The sequence below is a fragment of the Suillus subalutaceus genome (assembly GCF_016647625.1).
Source record: "Suillus subalutaceus strain FC151 chromosome Unknown DFJ58scaffold_60, whole genome shotgun sequence".
Classification (NCBI taxonomy): Eukaryota; Fungi; Basidiomycota; class Agaricomycetes; order Boletales; family Suillaceae; genus Suillus; species Suillus subalutaceus.
This window is the reverse complement of record NW_024540309.1, coordinates 81,225-98,993: the sequence shown is the minus strand read 5'-3', so window position 1 is coordinate 98,993 and position 17,769 is coordinate 81,225. Positions and strand designations below refer to the sequence as shown.

General features: G+C 49.1%; 7 protein-coding genes across 7 annotated transcripts; 5 read left to right on the top strand and 2 right to left on the bottom strand.

Moving 5' to 3' along the window:
• The first annotated feature begins 1,308 nt into the window (after positions 1-1,308).
• On the top strand, positions 1,309-1,822 carry DFJ58DRAFT_411442 (uncharacterized protein). Its single transcript, XM_041380272.1, has one exon. It carries the CDS (start codon positions 1,401-1,403, stop codon positions 1,674-1,676), a length of 276 nt encoding a protein of 91 aa, XP_041243387.1. The 5' UTR covers positions 1,309-1,400; the 3' UTR covers positions 1,677-1,822.
• Positions 1,823-1,964: 142 nt separating this feature from the next.
• DFJ58DRAFT_790992 (uncharacterized protein) lies at positions 1,965-2,321 on the top strand. Its single transcript, XM_041390294.1, has one exon. It carries the CDS (start codon positions 2,022-2,024, stop codon positions 2,313-2,315), a length of 294 nt encoding a protein of 97 aa, XP_041243386.1. The 5' UTR covers positions 1,965-2,021; the 3' UTR covers positions 2,316-2,321.
• A 2,543-nt stretch (positions 2,322-4,864) lies between these two features.
• DFJ58DRAFT_841867 (uncharacterized protein) lies at positions 4,865-5,355 on the top strand (the record flags this gene model as incomplete). Its single annotated transcript, XM_041392759.1, has 2 exons — positions 4,865-4,899; positions 4,947-5,355. The coding sequence occupies 2 exons, from the start codon at positions 4,865-4,867 to the stop codon at positions 5,353-5,355; spliced, it is 444 nt and encodes a 147-aa protein (XP_041243385.1).
• Positions 5,356-5,775: 420 nt separating this feature from the next.
• On the bottom strand, positions 5,776-7,201 carry DFJ58DRAFT_411380 (uncharacterized protein). The gene is made up of 2 exons (XM_041380271.1): positions 6,831-7,201; positions 5,776-6,772 (listed from the first exon to the last, which is right to left on the bottom strand). Exons 1-2 carry the CDS (start codon positions 7,105-7,107, stop codon positions 5,898-5,900), a joined length of 1,152 nt encoding a protein of 383 aa, XP_041243384.1. The 5' UTR covers positions 7,108-7,201; the 3' UTR covers positions 5,776-5,897.
• Positions 7,202-7,734: 533 nt separating this feature from the next.
• DFJ58DRAFT_661261 (uncharacterized protein) lies at positions 7,735-8,173 on the bottom strand (the record flags this gene model as incomplete). The annotated part of the gene is made up of 2 exons (XM_041382200.1): positions 7,735-7,927; positions 8,064-8,173. Coding segments are annotated over 2 exons (303 nt in total), but the record flags the coding sequence as incomplete, so codon positions are not given.
• A 598-nt stretch (positions 8,174-8,771) lies between these two features.
• On the top strand, positions 8,772-9,744 carry DFJ58DRAFT_728498 (uncharacterized protein; the record flags this gene model as incomplete). Its single annotated transcript, XM_041385597.1, has 3 exons — positions 8,772-8,786; positions 8,855-9,313; positions 9,373-9,744. 3 exons carry the CDS (start codon positions 8,772-8,774, stop codon positions 9,742-9,744), a joined length of 846 nt encoding a protein of 281 aa, XP_041243382.1.
• A 998-nt stretch (positions 9,745-10,742) lies between these two features.
• Positions 10,743-11,876, top strand: DFJ58DRAFT_790970 (uncharacterized protein). The gene is made up of 3 exons (XM_041390293.1): positions 10,743-10,989; positions 11,046-11,350; positions 11,406-11,876. The coding sequence occupies exons 1-3, from the start codon at positions 10,963-10,965 to the stop codon at positions 11,791-11,793; spliced, it is 720 nt and encodes a 239-aa protein (XP_041243381.1). The 5' UTR covers positions 10,743-10,962; the 3' UTR covers positions 11,794-11,876.
• The last annotated feature ends 5,893 nt before the right edge of the window (positions 11,877-17,769 follow it).

The following is a 17,769-nucleotide window of genomic DNA, read 5'->3' as shown; positions in this document are numbered from 1 at the left end:
GATGAGTAGCGACATTTAAGGAAATATAACACACCAGCGGAGGTAGGTGGACATAGGCAGGACATGGAAGGGCGGAACACCTAGACGTCAGACCAGGTAGCGCGCTATGGGGGAAAGGTGGTACCAAAGCGGATAGCTTGGGAGCTGAATAGCGCTGGTGACTAGCGTCTTACTCTTTTCTTCTAGGCAAGTCAAAATATGCCTATGACATTCATACACGCCTAGCGCCGGTATGATTGTCACACCGGCTCGCTGATCTTCCCAAAGCTTTGCACAGGCCTTCTGGACTTTTTCTTCTTGGGCCTCGTGGTGCTGTTTGGACTTGACCATGCACCTGTTGGGGTGGGCTCAGACTTCAATTTGGCATTGGTGTTTTTGTGCCGCATTTCGGCATGGCGGAGTTTCGACTTACAAAGTCTCGATGTAACATTTTGGATAGATTGTCACGTCTGGGGCATATTTCTTTTATTGTAGATGATCCAGACCAGCATGTGGCCCCGGAGAAATTTGTTTTAGTATTCTCTCATTGTGTACAATCATTATTCCGCATTCCAGAATTTTATGTGGTGATCTGACCTTCAGAGTGAGCTTTCTATGCACAAAACTAGCATTTACCACCAATAAGTTGGCCATCGCACGAGATCCACTTCGATTTTCTTCAAAAAAAAAACATAGCACTATGTATTATGTTGGGTAGAACCTAGATCCAACATACATAAGAATTCCGTGCAGAATAGCGTGTGCTAGAGTCAATGCGCGGACTCTTGGGACACACGGACTCGTGGGACTATCTAGTCGATCAACCTCAACGTCCAAAGGGCATCCAAATACTGCCAAACAACCCAAACTCTAATAGAATCTGAGATTGACATGCATGCACCAGCGTTAGTGATGCGGCAAAATACCTGACAAGAATAGCCTTGCGACATTCACCCTTGAAGAATATCCTGGGACCTCAACCGACTGGATGGTATGCAGCTAGGCTCTAGGAGCGCAACGCCTGACTACCGTCATCAATCATCCTTAATTCTAACTCGTCTCCTCGTTGTGCCCACCGAAGCGACATACGCATCATCAACCCTTTCTATGCTGCGCGGCTACCGCAACCCAACCTCCAACCCACCTTCAACACCTCCACTTTTCCACAAAAGAAGGCTTGCGCTCCCTTCAAATGGTCATTTTCACCCGCCATCTTCAGCGTGTTTGGGTGGATAGGTACCTAGGACAGACGACTCCACCATCCGCGTTGTCAGCGACATGGTGCAAACATTAGGAAGGGTCCCAGGTTCTGATCGGCACCAAGATCGATCCTATGCAGGGTGCATGGCAGGCCCTTCGTTACAACTGCTTTTCGTTCGTTCAATCTGCTGCCGGAGACTAGACTGTCGCGCTAACCCAAAATGCATTCGCCATTCTCACTCTCCTCCTCGCATCACCCACCGAACGCGACATACGTATCATCAACGTCACCTCCTGTCCTAGATGCACTCCCGTCATTCGGGCAGGTACCCAAGACAATCCACTCCACCATCCAAGTCGTCAGCGACAGGATGCAAAAGTCCAACATCGTTCCCGTATCTGTGTATACTGGGCTCTCTACATCAGATACCATTGCACCGCTATTAACGCAGTTCGAGGACGGGATCAATCCACATTCGGTATCATTCTTCATTTGACTCGAATACCTAGATACTGACGCTTCCTCAGGTATATGTTCACCCAGCCCCCGACATCTGCAATGCAATCAGTGCTGCACGTTCTCTTTTTCTCAACGTCATTCAAGAGCAATGACTGCCAACGTACAGATGCTCCAGAAGAAGTGTTCGAGGCAGGCGCGTTCTACTACAAGTATGATATTGTTAACCTACGGACACCAAGTTCTACGATGACAGGCGCTGCCGACGTGCAGGTAGGTGAGTCAGTTTACTCGGTCAGTGACAATGTTGATGATGACGGATGCATGCAGGCCACGGACTTGGTATATACAACAGAGTCCGCAGCATACAAGATGAATAAATTCCATGAACTTATCGAGCTATGGAGGGCGCCAAACTTGTAAAGAAATCATAGAACACGACAAACTGCAAGCGCGCCACAACTGCATCGGTTCCTTTCCGCGACGGACAACACACTCCCTCGCCCGCTTAGCATTAACTGAATCCCTCGACAACTTCCACACCTTCCAAACCCTCCAAGCACGCATCCAGCACTCTCCAGTGCTCCTACTCCCAAACCCCAGCCACTTATCTTGGTCTTACCCACCCTCACCCATCGCCACTCACGTTTCCGACACATGCCGACTTTGTCGTTGTTAGCTCGGGTATTATTGGGGCGTCATTTGTGAGGGGGATTTTGGATAGTGCAGCTGCTGATGGACATGATGTTAGAGTTGTTATGTTGGAAGTGAGAGACGCGTGTTCTGGGGCGACTTGGAGGTGAGTATCGTATCTGCTCTCTCATAAAGCAGCGCACTAGGAAAATCTCACTGCATCTATATCATGACTACACCTCGCTCAAGCGTGATCACGAACAAAGTTGTCGCCCAAAAGATGATTAAATTTGAGGTTGGCGCATCTCGAGGAGTTACGAAGCGTCTCTGAACAAGAAGGCATTCTTGCAGAATCTCAGTGGCGTGAGGTAGAGTCTTCAGATGTGTTTTACAACTCGGACATGTTCGAGAAGGCTGCAGAGACAAAGGTCCAAAGTTTCCCATGCCCATTCTCCCGGCTTTCTCCTCAACCAAGCTTGTCTCCTTAAGCATGCCCCTTTACTCTACACATCTGTCGGGTTGGAAACGCGTGTGCATTTATGTGTGTGCTCGCTCGCGATTTACTTCCTTGACTCCTCTTCAGTTGTGTCGGATGTCGGCCTACTGTTTCAGTGTATGGGACTTCACATTCCTTTGTTCACAGATCATCAAATAGCTAGGTTCTAGGTGGGTACATCGCTGTGCAATGTCCCTTGACTCAAACTCTGATCATCCAAGTCATGCATGTGGTACCAACTTAGACTCAGAACGAGCTGGCGCCAGACCTGACAGATTGGCATTAGCGAGGGACGGCCAGCAAAATGCAGTGGACTTCATTTGCGCGTCAGCGAGGTAGGTCTTTTCCATTCGCAGGATTATGCTATTGAACAAAGGCGCGATTTAAATCAGGTTGATCTTTAACGATTCGGGTCCTGTCAAACTGCTCTGCTTCATCATCAATCCCCAGAGGTTTTCCCGATATGTGGAAAATCTATTACAGCTTCCATATCTCTTTCGGGGCAGGTTCTGCGAGCGCCATTGTTTCTGTTGGTTTGTTTCAATGTCTTGTACTCATTTGTAACATCGTGCCCTCGTTCTAACATCTGCCCGAAGGCATTCATTGACGCACTGGTCATCTCGATGTGCTAGTCTGTCAAGACATCCAGACAATTATGACAGGTACCCGGCTCCCTGTCCATTCCACCTTTCGTTCGAAGACAAATGGAGTCCTCAGGTATGTATCTCATTTCCAAGTGATCTCCCTAAGTTAATGTGCGCTGCCGTTGCGTCTCACCAGAATCAGCCAACGCTTTGTCCACGCCTGTTGGCATTCGACAAGAAGTGCATGCCTTCGTTGGCGCATTTATCCTATCGTCTGAGCTGCATCTGAGCAGCAAACTTTGGGACACTCAAAAAAAGAGCCAAGCTGATACAGCTACCGATGCGCTTGCCTCAATCTAGAATCTATACAGGCCATCTCTGACGCACTGTAAGGTACTGAGACTAGGTGGGGTGTTGGTGAAGATCTCTTCTGGCGATATAATGAGGTACTTGCTCTTTCTCTCTGTCTTGTGATATTTATCATACTTCTCCAAGATACAGAGCTCATGGAAGGGGCGTTTTGTCTGGACCTGCGATCACACGGTAGACCCTTTTTCGTACCATTTCCAGCCATCTACTGAATCGTCCCCCACTGCAGGGATTGCAAATGATGCACGATACACCCACCTTTGGGGGTTTCTCGCATGCTTTCTAAACAACGTTTCTGCATGACTCCAGCAACCCAATGCCATTATACTGGGTGATACATCTACCCTCTCCGGGTGAGTGCAGTATCTCCTGCCGCTCTGTCGTAGACAGACCCACTAGTTCGTCAGCGAGGATACTAGTAGATCCACTGGCAACGTGCACATCAGCAGATGTGCGGCGGAGTTGTCGCACTAGCGGCGCTGGCATCTCACAAAAGGCACGTCTCAGCGTCTATCATCTTTTTTCAGACTATTAACTCCCCGCCAGCCTCGTACGACGTGACAAAAGACGATGTCAAAGTCGCTGTTCTGACATTCACGAAGAGCGCGTATAGACTTAGGGAGACTGTTTTGGGCGTTGCGGAGATTAATGAGCGGGACGGACGGGGAAATTGATTTCGGTGAGTGTGTTTTTCGCATCGTTTTACTCAAAGTTTGCATTGGTCTATCATTTTCGATTTTTTTGCTAGTACATCTCACAGCTAAGTGCAACGCTAGAAACGAACGAGAGCCTCCCAGCCTCTTTAGGAATCGCGAACACAAGCACAAGCACCACGCGCCGCATCCACGCAGAACACCATGTTTCATTCACAGGCAGCACCCTTTGCACCACATTCGCACTTGATATACCCAAGTGATGCATGTCCGGTCCGTGTCTGGGAATAGTACCGGTACCGGATCTGTACCTGATACTTACCGCCCTCTCAATTTGTTTGACGTCATTGGCTGCAACTGCGGATGATTGGAGAACACGATCTCTATATCAGGACAGTGCCCTGACTTACCTCGCAGATTATTATAAATAAATTTGCGCTTGCTGACAAGGACAGTGGCATCGCTCCCACTATCCAATGTGATACAGCTGCCCATGGCTACTGTGACGGCTCGTGGAGAGGTGCCAAGGTGAGTGAATTCATTACATATTAGTTGTTGCTGATCATTGTTGTTAGCACTCTAACCCCCGACCAGCATAAAGTCAAGTCCTTACGATGGTCATACATCCATTTTGGATCCAACCCACATGATTGCCTGCAAGTATCTCATGATGGCAGCGATGCTGATTTCTATCTCAAGGAGCTCGAACGTGCTGATGATAATCTGTGGAGCATTCAACCTACACTGCGCGAACCTGAAACCCGATATAGCCATAACCTCTTCGCTGTCGAACCTGGCAAAACTTGTGCAGATCCACTTTCCTTCCCTGTATCACAAGTCGCTACCAGGCTTTTTGCGGGCGAGATTACTTCCGTGGACTCCGCCGGCGCCAAGGAGACCGCCGACACCCTCCTCAGCTCAGAGGTCACGAAAGAAGCATGCGAGATTTTCTATCGTCAGGCTGTTGTGGCACTCATGAGTTAGAAAAGGCTGCCAATGGCACATAGAAGGAGCGACTGTCTTCCTTTTTTTTTGGTCAGTCCACGTGATCGACAGCACTATAGACTTGCTCTCGGTCTTTGCATACATATTATATTGAAGTACTTTGATACAACAAGTGGATGTCCGATGAGTGACGATTCAGGTGTATCACTCAGGTGTGCGAAGTTATCTTTGAACCATAGCCAGTCTGACTCAGACCAGACAAAACGAAATAACCAAAGTGACTTCATGCAAATTGACCGACAATAGAATTGGAGGAGATGGCAGTATGGATTCCACATCTAACGATGCGGGCGCAGTCACAGTAATATTGTACATTTTATCGAGACAACCATTCCATCTGTGAGCATGGAAAGCGAAGCGAATACGAGCCTACGAGGTATAATTATACATCTGTTGATCATGGAGGAAATGGGACAATACTAGCAACGGAATCTGATAGCACAAGGAGTCAAGAAAAAGACTGCATGAGAGTTCGAAGATGACAAGAATAACACGAAACCAAGAAGTCATTTGCCTGTGACTCACTCCAGTACAGGGAGCGGATACGGATTCTTCATAAGGCGCTCGTACTTCCTGTTCAGCTTTATCAAACTCCCCAGATACCCAAAGATATTTCCGCGTATCGCAGCATCGTGCAGCGCTAGCGGATCCGCATCATGGCGTTCAAAAAATGACCTATAAACTTTCTTCAGCGCCTGTACCTCGGCATCTTTCCTGCAATTCATGAACCCATAATCGCACGCAACGGAATTCACCATTCTGCCCTCGGGATTTTGTTCGTTAGTCTGGATGGCAAACTGCTTGAGGTCCCAGACAGACTTGTGCATATCGTGGTTTTGCAAGACATCCGCAAGGTAGCGAACGTCTACGACAATTCCATTCTTGCGGAAAAGATCGAGAATACGTGCAGAGCTGAAGGCGTCACAAAATTCGTCGAATGTGCATTTGGCAATGAGGGCCTGATAACGTGTGCTTAGATACATTTCCTCCTCTTCACAGGCGCATGAGCAGAAACCGAAGGGGATCCAGAGGTTATCGATTGGTGCAGGAAACAATCTGCTCAAGAGTAGCGCATAGAACACATGACATGTTTGCCTGTCATGAGGCATGCTGATTAAGCGGGCTTTTATGTCTGCAGGCGAGTCTGTTTCTGCACCTCCGGTAAAGCGCCATGCACGCAGAACCATGGCATCCCCTTCGTCATTCAACTGGCTATCACCAGCAGCAGACGGATTAAGAGTGTGCTGGTTCTGCAGGAACCAAGGGAAGTAACCGCCTCTGGATTCGGTTGGAATCTTGTAGTATGCTGCTTTAATCTCTTCTACAAGCACGCCCCTGACCCGCCAATCGTCGATGGTCTTTGGAGTAATTCCTATGCGATTGGGGTCCATCAGCCCTGAAAACGAGAACGTTTCAGAGACTGGACTGAGTCAACTCCACATGTAGATCATTACCGATATACAAGCCAAGAAGATTGCACCTATTCTCCACAGTGAATGCACGGTCAAACCCATAATCCTCGCAAGTCTGTGGATCTTGCGGAAGATCGTTGTTTCTGACTGCAAGCGCTAGATGGTCTGCGGTGGTGATGGGGCGACGGGGTTTGCAAGCAAAGATGTGCCGTACCCAATGAGACTTTTGGCAAGTGACAGAGCAGTACCAGACTTTGTGACAGCCAGAGCAGCGCTTGAGATTGGAGGACTCGCGACAGGCATTGCATTCGCGAACCATTGATGATTGGGGATGGCAGGTTAGATAATGAAGGTCGTCACGGTGTGGACGCTGACCTCAAAGCGCTCACCCATTTTTACGATCCACTCGAAGCGCCCATACTACTAATAAGTATAGGTAGCTAGCTTAACGTACACATTAATGTTGACAGGTAACTAGTAAGAATCAAGATCTAAGGATCCTGCCACATACGAAGTAAGTGAAAGTCTATATATTTCAGAGTCACCAACTTGCTCTTGAGTGAAGTTTTGAAGGTGTATACCGCGGATGTCCTACTGACAAGACACAATCCACATTCGGAATCACATCGGACGTTCGGGGAAACTTCAAAGTACTACATGGCGTTCAAGTGAAAGACCTGAGTCACTCATGTGTGTTCGCAAACCCATAGCAACATGAATGTCAGACTGCATGATAGTATCATGCACATGTCACAGGCTGTTAATTACATGTAAGAGTGGAAACACAGAGACACTGCTCTTAGAGACAGGAAATACATGATGCGCAATTCAGAATAGGCTCAAACCAAATGAAAACATACTACGGGTCCTGGAGGGTGCATCGATATTGATTCATTGGGGACTGTTTCTTCGTTCCCTCTCTGACACATCCAGACATCAAAGTCTCTCATGCAACTTCAGGATAATCCTGCATCATGCGCCTGAGCTCCATTTCCGGAATCTTCTTCTCAAACTCAAATTTGTGCGGCCGAACATCTAGCATCGATCTGCCCATGAGCCCCATGTCCTCAAATGGCTTCGTAGGATCCAGAGTGACCTTGAAGGCCCAAAGAATAAGGACAGCAGTTATCAACACCGATCTGGACCAGCCGAAGTGAGTTTGGAAGACCGCGTGCATGCAAAATACCTTGCTTGCTTGCGTCAAGTTGACCAGGCCATACGCTGAAAGGAATGTCATTTTCAAAAGAAAGCGAATATCCAAAAGACGGTGCTTACCGCCGACCAAACCCGAAGACAAACGATTTGATATCGTCTCTTAGGCTACCTTGGCCATCAATCCAGCGCCGAGGTTTGAACGCGTCAGCCTCTGGGAAGACATCTGGATCTCAAGAGATAGCCTACTAAAGGTAATGGCCGTTAGATCCTTAGCATCTTGAAGCACAATGCTCACCAAACGTTGCCGGATACTGTGGTCCCACCTGGAATACAATGGTTTTCCTGATGGGAAAGAACATCGTTCACGCGATAAGTCGTTCAAACTTCAAAGGTCACTTGCCCAATTCACGTCTTTGATTGTTCGGTGAGCCAATGCTGCAGCGTGAATGTTGTGGCACCTAGGTGCAAAACAAAAGCGAATGTGCCCACCATCGGGAATTGGAAGTCTCCATCTCAAAGCCTCAGAGATGAATGCCTGCAGGTGAGGAAGGGATTTTTGGTCGGCGAAGATCGGTGCTTTAGTACAGAACAGGGTCGCAAGCCGAGAGAAAAGACTCTACATCTATGTGTCGAGATGAACACTTGGATGCATGTGGTTGACGAATCAGAGGGATAAAGAAAAAGCAGAGGAGTAAGGGAGATACTCCGACGGCGACTGTTGGGAGTTAATGGTAATTGCGGTACGGAGAGAAGAGGTTCGCGCGGCATCGTGCCACTTCTGCCGCTTACACTATTTTTGGTAGTCACATTTTTCTTCCAAACCTCACCATGAGGGACGCCAACGTTTTTGCATTCGCAAGGCCATAGATATTATCTTCAGCTAAAACATAAACAGACAGTATTTTTAACAGAGCTGGTCTCCGCGTAACCTCTACAACCTCTGGAGGCGGTCCTGTGGTGTCGAGGCCGAGGCCATTGACTTCACTCACTCGCCTAAGATGCTGTTTCAACAGCGTTGGATCTCGAAAGCACTCGTACGTGTGTACCACGGCGACTTCGTCAACAAGAAAATCTTCAAGCGATGGTATCTCCCCGACACACTTCCCGATGTGCGTGCGACCCTCGTCAGCATGCGCCCTCTAAGTGATGATGATCTCGACGCATTCGCTGGGTGTACCGAACATTTGGAGAGAAGGAAGAAGAAAGCATATGACGAGCAAAGGAAAGGCTTGGCTCCTGTGGGCAGCTTAATGCTTGCCGAGGCGGAGCGGCGCATCGACGTGTTCATCTTTCGGTGCTACTTCGCCCATAGTGTCTATGAGGCACGGAGACTCGTCGTTCATGGATCCATCCTGCTAAATGGCAAAAAGGTGCGCCAGGTTTTTTCTCTTGTATTAGCTTCGATATATAGGCTATTGCACTTCTTCAGCATACGAATGCCAACGCACGTCTAGCCCCAGGCGAGATGATCTCCGTTGACCCTGCAGCCATTCCTTTCCTCCAGCCTGGGTCTACTAAGTCCTCGTTGACGCCTTTCAACCTTCCTCCATATGCATCTCCCTTCATTCCTGCCTACGCAGAGGTCTTCTTCCCCACCTGCAGTGCCGTCTACGTGCGCCACCCAACGGCACGCCCAGGATACAGTAAAATTTCAACACCTTACGACGCCGATCGCGAAGTTATTCGGCTCGCATGGGAATGGTACTCAAATATGCGTCCAAGGACGAGGAGTAAGAACCAGATGACGAGGGAGCCAGAGAACAGATCGAAAACGCAGCTCCACCTGCGCCGCCCACTTTAGGTAGCAACACACCTCACTCCTTTAGAAACTCGATAAAATCATCATAGAACGAGATTACCCAGTGCAGCAGGTGCATCATATGTTACGCATCCCTTTCCTCCGCTTCGCCTCGGGTGTGTGCACGCTAGCGATCCCATAGCACAGCATTCCGTTTACTTTGTTGGGGCCATCTTGGGAAGGTATGCGACGAGCCCGGTACGTTTGTACCTGTGTTACAGTAAGCACGACCCGATTGCCATTCAGATCTAGTTGGTTGTTATGGTCCGACGCGATCCTCTTATATTCTCCGACACGCTGCCGCTGCGCTAGCAAAAATGCGTCGAAAGGTTGTCCGAGGCGAACCGTCAACCGCAACGCTCGAGAGCCAGGTTCCTCTTCAAACAGGCAAACCGCCGGGTAAGTTGTCAGAGTGGATAATCGAAGGACTTGTACAGTATGCTGTAGTCACAGATGACTCCGGTACTCTGGTGTCTGGCCTAAGGACATTAGCGAGTGTGCAGGATGGCAGGTACTGTCGTGAATGGTATGGTTCGTTGGGGTGCTGGTGTCTATTGGGGTTGTACCACTGGATTTTGAGTGACGTGGCGGCGCTGCGACAGGGCTAAGTCATTGTTGAAAAATTCAATGGCATGAATATAATAGCATTGGGTCACTGGAGTCGTGCAAATGCTGCCGGTGGATGTTCGCAGCAAACGGGTTGCAGGCCCGCATCCCGACCTGCTCAGAGAGTTGAATGTTTTGTACGTCTGCATTATTGCAATATTAATCAAGGAGAGCTAACATACTAAAATTCGAGAAAGAGATAAGTTAACGTGTTGAAAGACGTGACAAGGAGGGCCAGGGCTCAGGCCTGCAGGCCCGCCTGACACAGCCTAGCCCTGTGAGTGGGCTGATAAGGGTCGAGGGTTGGGCCCACAACGAGGCTCTGCAGGCCCGTGCCTATGGCTAAATTTGTGTAAAGATAGACCTGTGAGTCTCTTGGATCATTCCTGTATTAACTGTAATCCCGATCTTCTGCCCACAATTAGTATTCATTACCCGCAAAGTGATGAACCGCTCAAGCCCTTGCCCAGCCCCCCAAAACAGGCTCGCACAACACTACAAGTTCGTGCAAATTCTTGATATTATGATCAAGCCAAATAACTTGCTCTCCCTACTATATAACAGTGTTCAAGCGACTTATTTCAATCCAAACACAACCAACAAATCATTACAATCATGGTTTTCTATGCATATCTCAAAAATGTACATCCAAAGTTCATTCTTCAATGTTTACGATGTCGTGCTAAATCGCCATTCAGAGCACCGACAACTGGAGCTATCGCTACGTGATTACCTTCGCTAGCCGCGCGGTTGCCGATGAGTGGTGGCGTGCCGTGTCCACTACCACCGTCGTTAAGTTCTCAGAGAGTATTCGGCGTGTCAACGCCCAGTTCTACACCCATAACACGGGGCAGGCCAACGCCACCGACTCCCTCACGACGAATCGAGTTGCGACCCAATTTCTCAACAAGATGTTTTTCACATTGTTGAATGACCTAGGTTTTCGCGGGCTGAGCATCATCCCGTCGCCTGAACATTTCGTGGACCACATCAGCGGAAACTCGTGAGTTAGTTCCTTGTAGGATGTTCCATATTTGGCTCATGGCGCCCTACCAAAGTTTCTTCATTCGCTCCAAAGTCTCTCCTTACGACTACTGGTACTGTCCCCTATCCTCTAACTTCAACGCGTCAAACGCAGTCTATGTTTCGCGCACCGAGCGCACTCGCTTCCGTGTTAGTCTTGGTGACAGGGACACTGCAGGGACCGTCATGATTGGCTCTGACGAGATTGTTATCACGTTGACCACCGTCAATCTGTCCATGAGCGTCATCGCCAACAGCGGTCAAGCGATAGTTTCAAGTGCTCCTACTAAGTCGAGGTTCAAGTTCAGTGATCTTTTGAGCAGATTCACTGTAGGGCCTACATCGTATAAGGATGATCAGAGCTTGGATATGAAGGAGCTCATCTACACGGATGATGGAGAGGCTGAGTGGGAACTCGCTTGAAATGTTATCATTTGACACGAGGTTTGTCTTGTACTAGTACTGTACTACTGTTGTAACACCGGAGTAATTTCATTTCTTGTTGAACGCCTACAATCAGGTACAGGGCTCAAATTGAGATGCTTCATAGATCCCTTTAGCATAGACCTCTCTCCAGCATCGTCTCTGCAGCTTCCTACCCCCCTACTAGCCCTCCCCCGATAGCAAACTACCCCGCGGGTTGGTCACCGTTACCGTATGCAGCTGGCTGGTCATCGGACGCAGTTACAGTCGTGCGATGGAACCTTTACTTTCACTAGGTTTATAGCCTCAGTAGTATAATCCTAAACAGAACGAGAAGGTCAGTGCGGTTAGGGTAGCGGGGACCATGGAGCCGGGCCATTCGAGGAGGACAGCAGAAAAAACAGTCTAGACCTCAAATGAAATGTGTCACCAACCAGTGCCAGTGAGTGTGACATTCCAATATTGTTCAATATTTGTAAACGTCCCAGATCGATTATGGCCTTCAAAAGCCTTCGAACTCTACGTCGAGGACTCGAGCGAAGGATGAAATCAAATTCCCGTGGCGCGGGTCTTCTGTTCAAAAACCCTCTCTCCACCACCCCTACGTAGAAGCGGGAACTCGGTAACGTGGTCGAGACTTTTGTTGGCAAAGTTCCTTCGAGTCGTCCTCCTGACTATTCACGCTCAGCAAAAGCCTTCTAACAACGAGCATAACTTACGTGTTTGTGTATGCAAATTATAGGATCCGTGGATGGGCATTGCCCAACTTTATGCATCTTGACCACCAAACCAAGGAGGCGTAGCGTAAGCACACCCACCTGATCGCTGCCACGGCAACATCATCGAGCACAAGCACACCTACACCGGTGACAAGCTCGGGCAGAATGCACATGCTGGCCAGGTTAGCACCCCTCATAGTCCAGAAAGCAATAGTGAAAGGACGCAGTGTTCATTCCAGCAAAAGCGACAATTGAATCATTATAAGAAGAGCGGTTTCTGAGGAATCAGGTCGTCAACTCCACATCCTCCACACAAGGATGACAAACTTGCTCAAAAAGATCGAGAATAGTCGACCACACAACTATTTTCAGGTCTTTTCTTGCGAGGATGCACTTCAAGTTGGAGAGCGTATCGAGTCGACTCCTTTGTGAACCCTCTTCAGTTCCATGTACGTAAATATAACAGATAAAACTTGCCTGCAACTCGAACACCGCGGTCGCACCCCAAAAATCCAGCGAAAGCGATCCGAGAATACTGATTCTTGCATAAGATACCAATTTCAGAGTACACCGATCGCTATCGCGAGAACAAGAGCACACTTGCAGAGCTTGATCCTGCGGAGGGTAATGTGTCGAGTCATCACATTCTCTGCAAACTCTCTTCAGCTGCATGCATGTACAACCAAACAGATCAACTTACACTGACCTGCAACCCAAACATCACCATCGATATTATACTCTGCAAAAATCCAGCGAAAGAGATATTTCAGTGAAATACCTCAAGTCCTATTTTCCCATCTTTTCCCCAAGGACAGCAGTGCACTTGCAGAGTTTGATCCCGCAGAAGCAGTTCGCATCGAGTCGACTCTTCTACAGATTCTCTTCAGCTTTACCCATGTAAACATCATAGATGAACTTGCCTACAGCCCGAACACCGCAGTCTTCCCCAAAAACCAAATCCAGCGGAGGATATCATTGCCACCATCGTGTCATGTCGATATTGTCTCGATCTTTCTCGCAGACGTGAGCACTTGACACAGACAGATACACTTTTTCGATTCGTATGTATAAGAAAATATCAGGGGAATCTGCGACACACGCGTAAGAGTGACCTGCAAGATTGATATCGGGGTTGAATATTCGTGGTACATACCGGTACCAACAACCGCGCCAGTCAGCGGTAGGACAGACGAATGCGTGAGCATGAATGCATCAAGTCCATCTTATGCGCCCATTCCGATCATTTAAAAATAGACCGAGAGATGAGCGTGAGGCCGAGTTTATAGTCAACAGACAGTCCCAAGTATCGGTATTGGTGTCTGAAACGGCTGAGTGCCGTTGTAGTGCGCTTTTCGATTGGCCAGTTCAGCCCACTAGCCACTAGTCCGTAAGGCAATAAGTCAAACCGACAAGCCGACGAGGCATCAAGTGTCTTAAACGACAACCAGGGAAGATGGCTAACACGCGCGGTTGACGTTACTGCTAGTGGTGAAAGTAAATGCTCCTCCGAAGAAGCGGGCGGATATTTTAAAAATTTTCGAACAAAAACTGTGTACTAGCGCGTTGAGAAAAAACGAGGACATTGAACTTGTGAATGGTACTCACAGGTAGTTGAGTGAAGCAGTACTGTGCGTCGTTCACCACCATGGTTAGCATGCGTATCAAAAAGGTTCCACCGCACAAAGCACGATGGAGAGTGGAAGAACATTGGTTATCAGATGAATTTTACCTTGCCAAGGGTAAATTATTCTCCCTTAACGATGTAGAATCCGTCTGATAAATTGACATAACATGGAATAGACAGTACTGCGCCGTGATGTGAAAAAGAAAGTAGCACCGAACACGCGGGCCCGTTGAGTACCATTCACAAAGAGCGGCGTCCAGGCGACGCAAAAGATGAAACACTGTGTCATAAGGTGGTTCAAGTTGATCACAAAAACCAAACAGTCCCAAACAACTCAAATTCTAATCGAACGGTTGAACCTGAGATTCACCTGCCAAATCAGTTGAAATCAAACATGTAGAGTCGACGCGAAGCGGGTCAAGATAGTCGTCCAGGGGCTATGGAACTCTTGAAAATGGGATGCAGTGCAGGAACGGGTGAGATAAGACTCTAGATCATACAACTTAACATAAGCGAGCTAATGCACAGCGCCTATACTAATACTCAACCGCCCAGGCGCGCGGCCTCATCTCAACTTCGGTAGGTACCTCAACTACCTTCCTTCCTACATACATATCCTCTATCTCCCCTATGCAGATCTTAGACAATTAACTGTCCCGTGACCTTGCCATCTGATCGAAATATCAGTTCCTCTCAAAGTACGACGCGTCAACTTTGCAAACATGATATCAAGACCCTCATATTCTCTCCTCCAACTGCGTTGACGCCTCTACGGAAATGAAACACCGCTACCGTGACGCTGAGCCCTGCATTGGACAGGATAAAGTAGGCCACGGAAATTGACAATATGCACCACCCAATAGTGAGTCGCAGTCTACTTCTCCTAGTCTCATATGCAGAGATTCACATTGTCACACATTTGTCGCGAGTTCAATGCAGACTTGTGCAACTCAATTGTAGACTCTTCCTGTTGAGTCTCCACAAACCGACTGTCGAAGAGCTCCTTGGTGAGGATGTCCGTTGTGACACCCTGGTGCACCTGCGTCCAATATCACCCTCAATTCAATGTCATCTATCATGCCGGAACTTCTCATGTTAGCGCCCACTCTTCGCGTTGCCTCAATTTCATCCCCTGTTCGCTTGCTTTTACAGTGTCCAGTTGTTTTTTCACGCCCCACAGCTCACAACATCCCACACGCATCGTTTTCATAGTGCTCTCGTTCTCACCGCCTTCGTCGTGGATATTGCGATTACATACTGTACAGTAAACACTTGCAATGAACTACATAATCCATTCTACCCTGTTATCTCAGATTTTTAGCCCACTTTGAATGTACCCGACTTGAACGCCCACGCGCACATATGATCGCAACAACGGTGTCCTTCTAGTTCAGTTTCTCAGTCCGCACACCGATACTATGCATCACTTCAACACAATCCACGGCGCACGCGCAACTGCATCTCTGATGGAATTGGCATGCCTTGTCCGTCGTTACGTGCTCTCATGAACTAGCACGAACATCATAAGTATTACTACACAGTCGTCCACATAGACAACCTTAAACTCAGGTTGTACGCTGGGTAGAATAATACGACGTATGATCTACTGTACACTCGGCCACATTTACGTTGGATTTGAAATCTTCATAATGGATGCATTGCTGCGATTATCGTTGGTACTAAGGTCTGCAAGTGTTGATTTTAGTAAGCGCGAGGAACAGAATGGGCTTCGAAGAGACTCACTCCACTCGGCACTTTTGCCAGTGTTCTCCATGTGCCATGCGGCTCAAATCAAGCTCAGGGCCTCCTCTGGGTATCACTAATATAGTGTCCAGGTTATAGAATGAGTGTCGAGAAGCGGGTGGTACCCAGAATAAGAGCCGATGCTTGTGCCCTACAACCCAACCACTGTCATCATTCAGGGCAAAGGGGGTTGAACTGCATTCGTCATGGGATGCTCCCTCCGTTAACTCGGAAGTGTTGCACAGCGCGTGGATGGAGTTGGGCGAGAAGGAAATGAAGTGATTGTTCAGAGTGTTCAATGTCATGGTATTGGGGGCCTCAATCGTGCGATGTTCATCTGAGAATACTGGATGATCTAACTCAGCGCACTGTTGCGATGGCTGCCCCATCACTGCACGCCACAGTCGAACAATGTGATCCGAAGAACCAGTGACGATGCGAGTGCCGTCCGGCGAGAACGAGACCGAGTTAACTGGAGAAGCGTGTCCCCGCAAGGGCTCACCAACTGGCTCCCCTGTCCCCGCATCCCACAGCCGAACAGTGTTATCAGAAGAACCAGTGACGATGCGAGTGCCGTCCGGCGAGAACGAGACAGACCAAACTCTACCAGTGTGCCCCCGCAAGGGCTCACCGACTGGCGCCCCCGTCACTGCATCCCACAGCCGCACAGTGTAATCCGAAGAACCAGTGACGATGCGAGTGCCGTCCGACGAGAACGAGACCGAGTTAACTGAAGAAGTGTGCCCCCGCAAGGGCTCACCGACTGGCTCCCCCGTCCCTCCATCCCACAGCCGAACAGTGTTATCCAAAGAACCAGTGACAATGCGAGTACCGTCCGGCGAGAACGAGACCGTGTTAAACTGATTTAGTGTGCCCCCGCAAGGGCTCACCGACCGGCTCCCCCATCTCTGCATCCCACAGCCGAACAGTATAATCCGAAGAACCAGTGACGATGCGAGTGCCGTCCGGCGAGAACGAGACCGAGTTAACTGAAGAAGTGTACCCCCGCAAGGGCTCACCGACCGGCTCCCCCGTGCCTGCATTCCACAGCCGAACAGTGTAATCCGAAGAACAAGTGACGATGCGAGTGCCGTCCGGCGAGAACGAGACCGACCTAACTGATAAAGTATGCCCCCGCAAGGGCTCACCGACTGGCTCCCCCGTCCCTGCATCCCACAGCCTAACAGTGTTATCCTCCGAACCAGTGACGATGCGAGTGCCGTCAGGCGAGAATGAGACCGAGTTAACTGAAGAAGTGTGTCCCTGCAAGGGCTCACCAACTGGCTCCCCTGTCCCTGCATGCCACAGCCGAACAGTGTTATCAGAAGAACCAGTGACGATGCGAGTGCCGTCCGGCGAGAACGAGACCGACAAAACTGCAGAAGTGTGCCCCCGCAAGGGCTCACTGACTGGCTCCCCTGTCCCTGCATTCCACAGCCGAACAGTGTGATCCCAAGAACCAGTGACGATGCGAGTGCCGTCCGGCGAGAACGAGACCGACTTAACTGAAGAAGCGTGTCCCCGCAAGGGCTCACCGACTGGCTCCCCCGTCCCTGCATCCCACAGCCGAACAGTGTTATCCTCCGAACCAGTGACGATGCGAGTGCCGTCCGGCGAGAACGAGACCGACCAAACTCTACCAGTGTGCCCCCTGAGCACGGTCTGAACAGCCGGCCAGTTTATATCACGTCCGGATGCCACACGAAGTGTATTCGGAAACCGTGCAGAAAACTTTCTCGATAGCGGACAGTTGGCAGGCAAGAATGAGAGTGCTGATATATACAGATGTGGTGTGCTGTGTAAGATCATGCCGCCGAAGACTTGAATGAACCTCTGTACGTCCATTGCAGTCGAGGAGACATCTTCAAATTTGGGATGGCCCTGTAGTTG

Coding starts and splice junctions, on each gene's coding strand:
- DFJ58DRAFT_411442 (XM_041380272.1), top strand. CDS start 1,401: ATGCATTCGCCATTCTCACTCTCCTCCTCGCATCACCCACCGAACGCG.
- DFJ58DRAFT_790992 (XM_041390294.1), top strand. CDS start 2,022: ATGAACTTATCGAGCTATGGAGGGCGCCAAACTTGTAAAGAAATCATA.
- DFJ58DRAFT_411380 (XM_041380271.1), bottom strand. CDS start 7,107: ATGGTTCGCGAATGCAATGCCTGTCGCGAGTCCTCCAATCTCAAGCGC. Junction 6,773..6,830: donor TCTTCTTGGCTTGTATATCG/GTAATGATCTAC, acceptor TCTCGTTTTCAG/GGCTGATGGACCCCAATCGC.
- DFJ58DRAFT_790970 (XM_041390293.1), top strand. CDS start 10,963: ATGGTTTTCTATGCATATCTCAAAAAT. Junction 10,990..11,045: donor TCTATGCATATCTCAAAAAT/GTACATCCAAAG, acceptor ATCGCCATTCAG/AGCACCGACAACTGGAGCTA. Junction 11,351..11,405: donor GACCACATCAGCGGAAACTC/GTGAGTTAGTTC, acceptor GCCCTACCAAAG/TTTCTTCATTCGCTCCAAAG.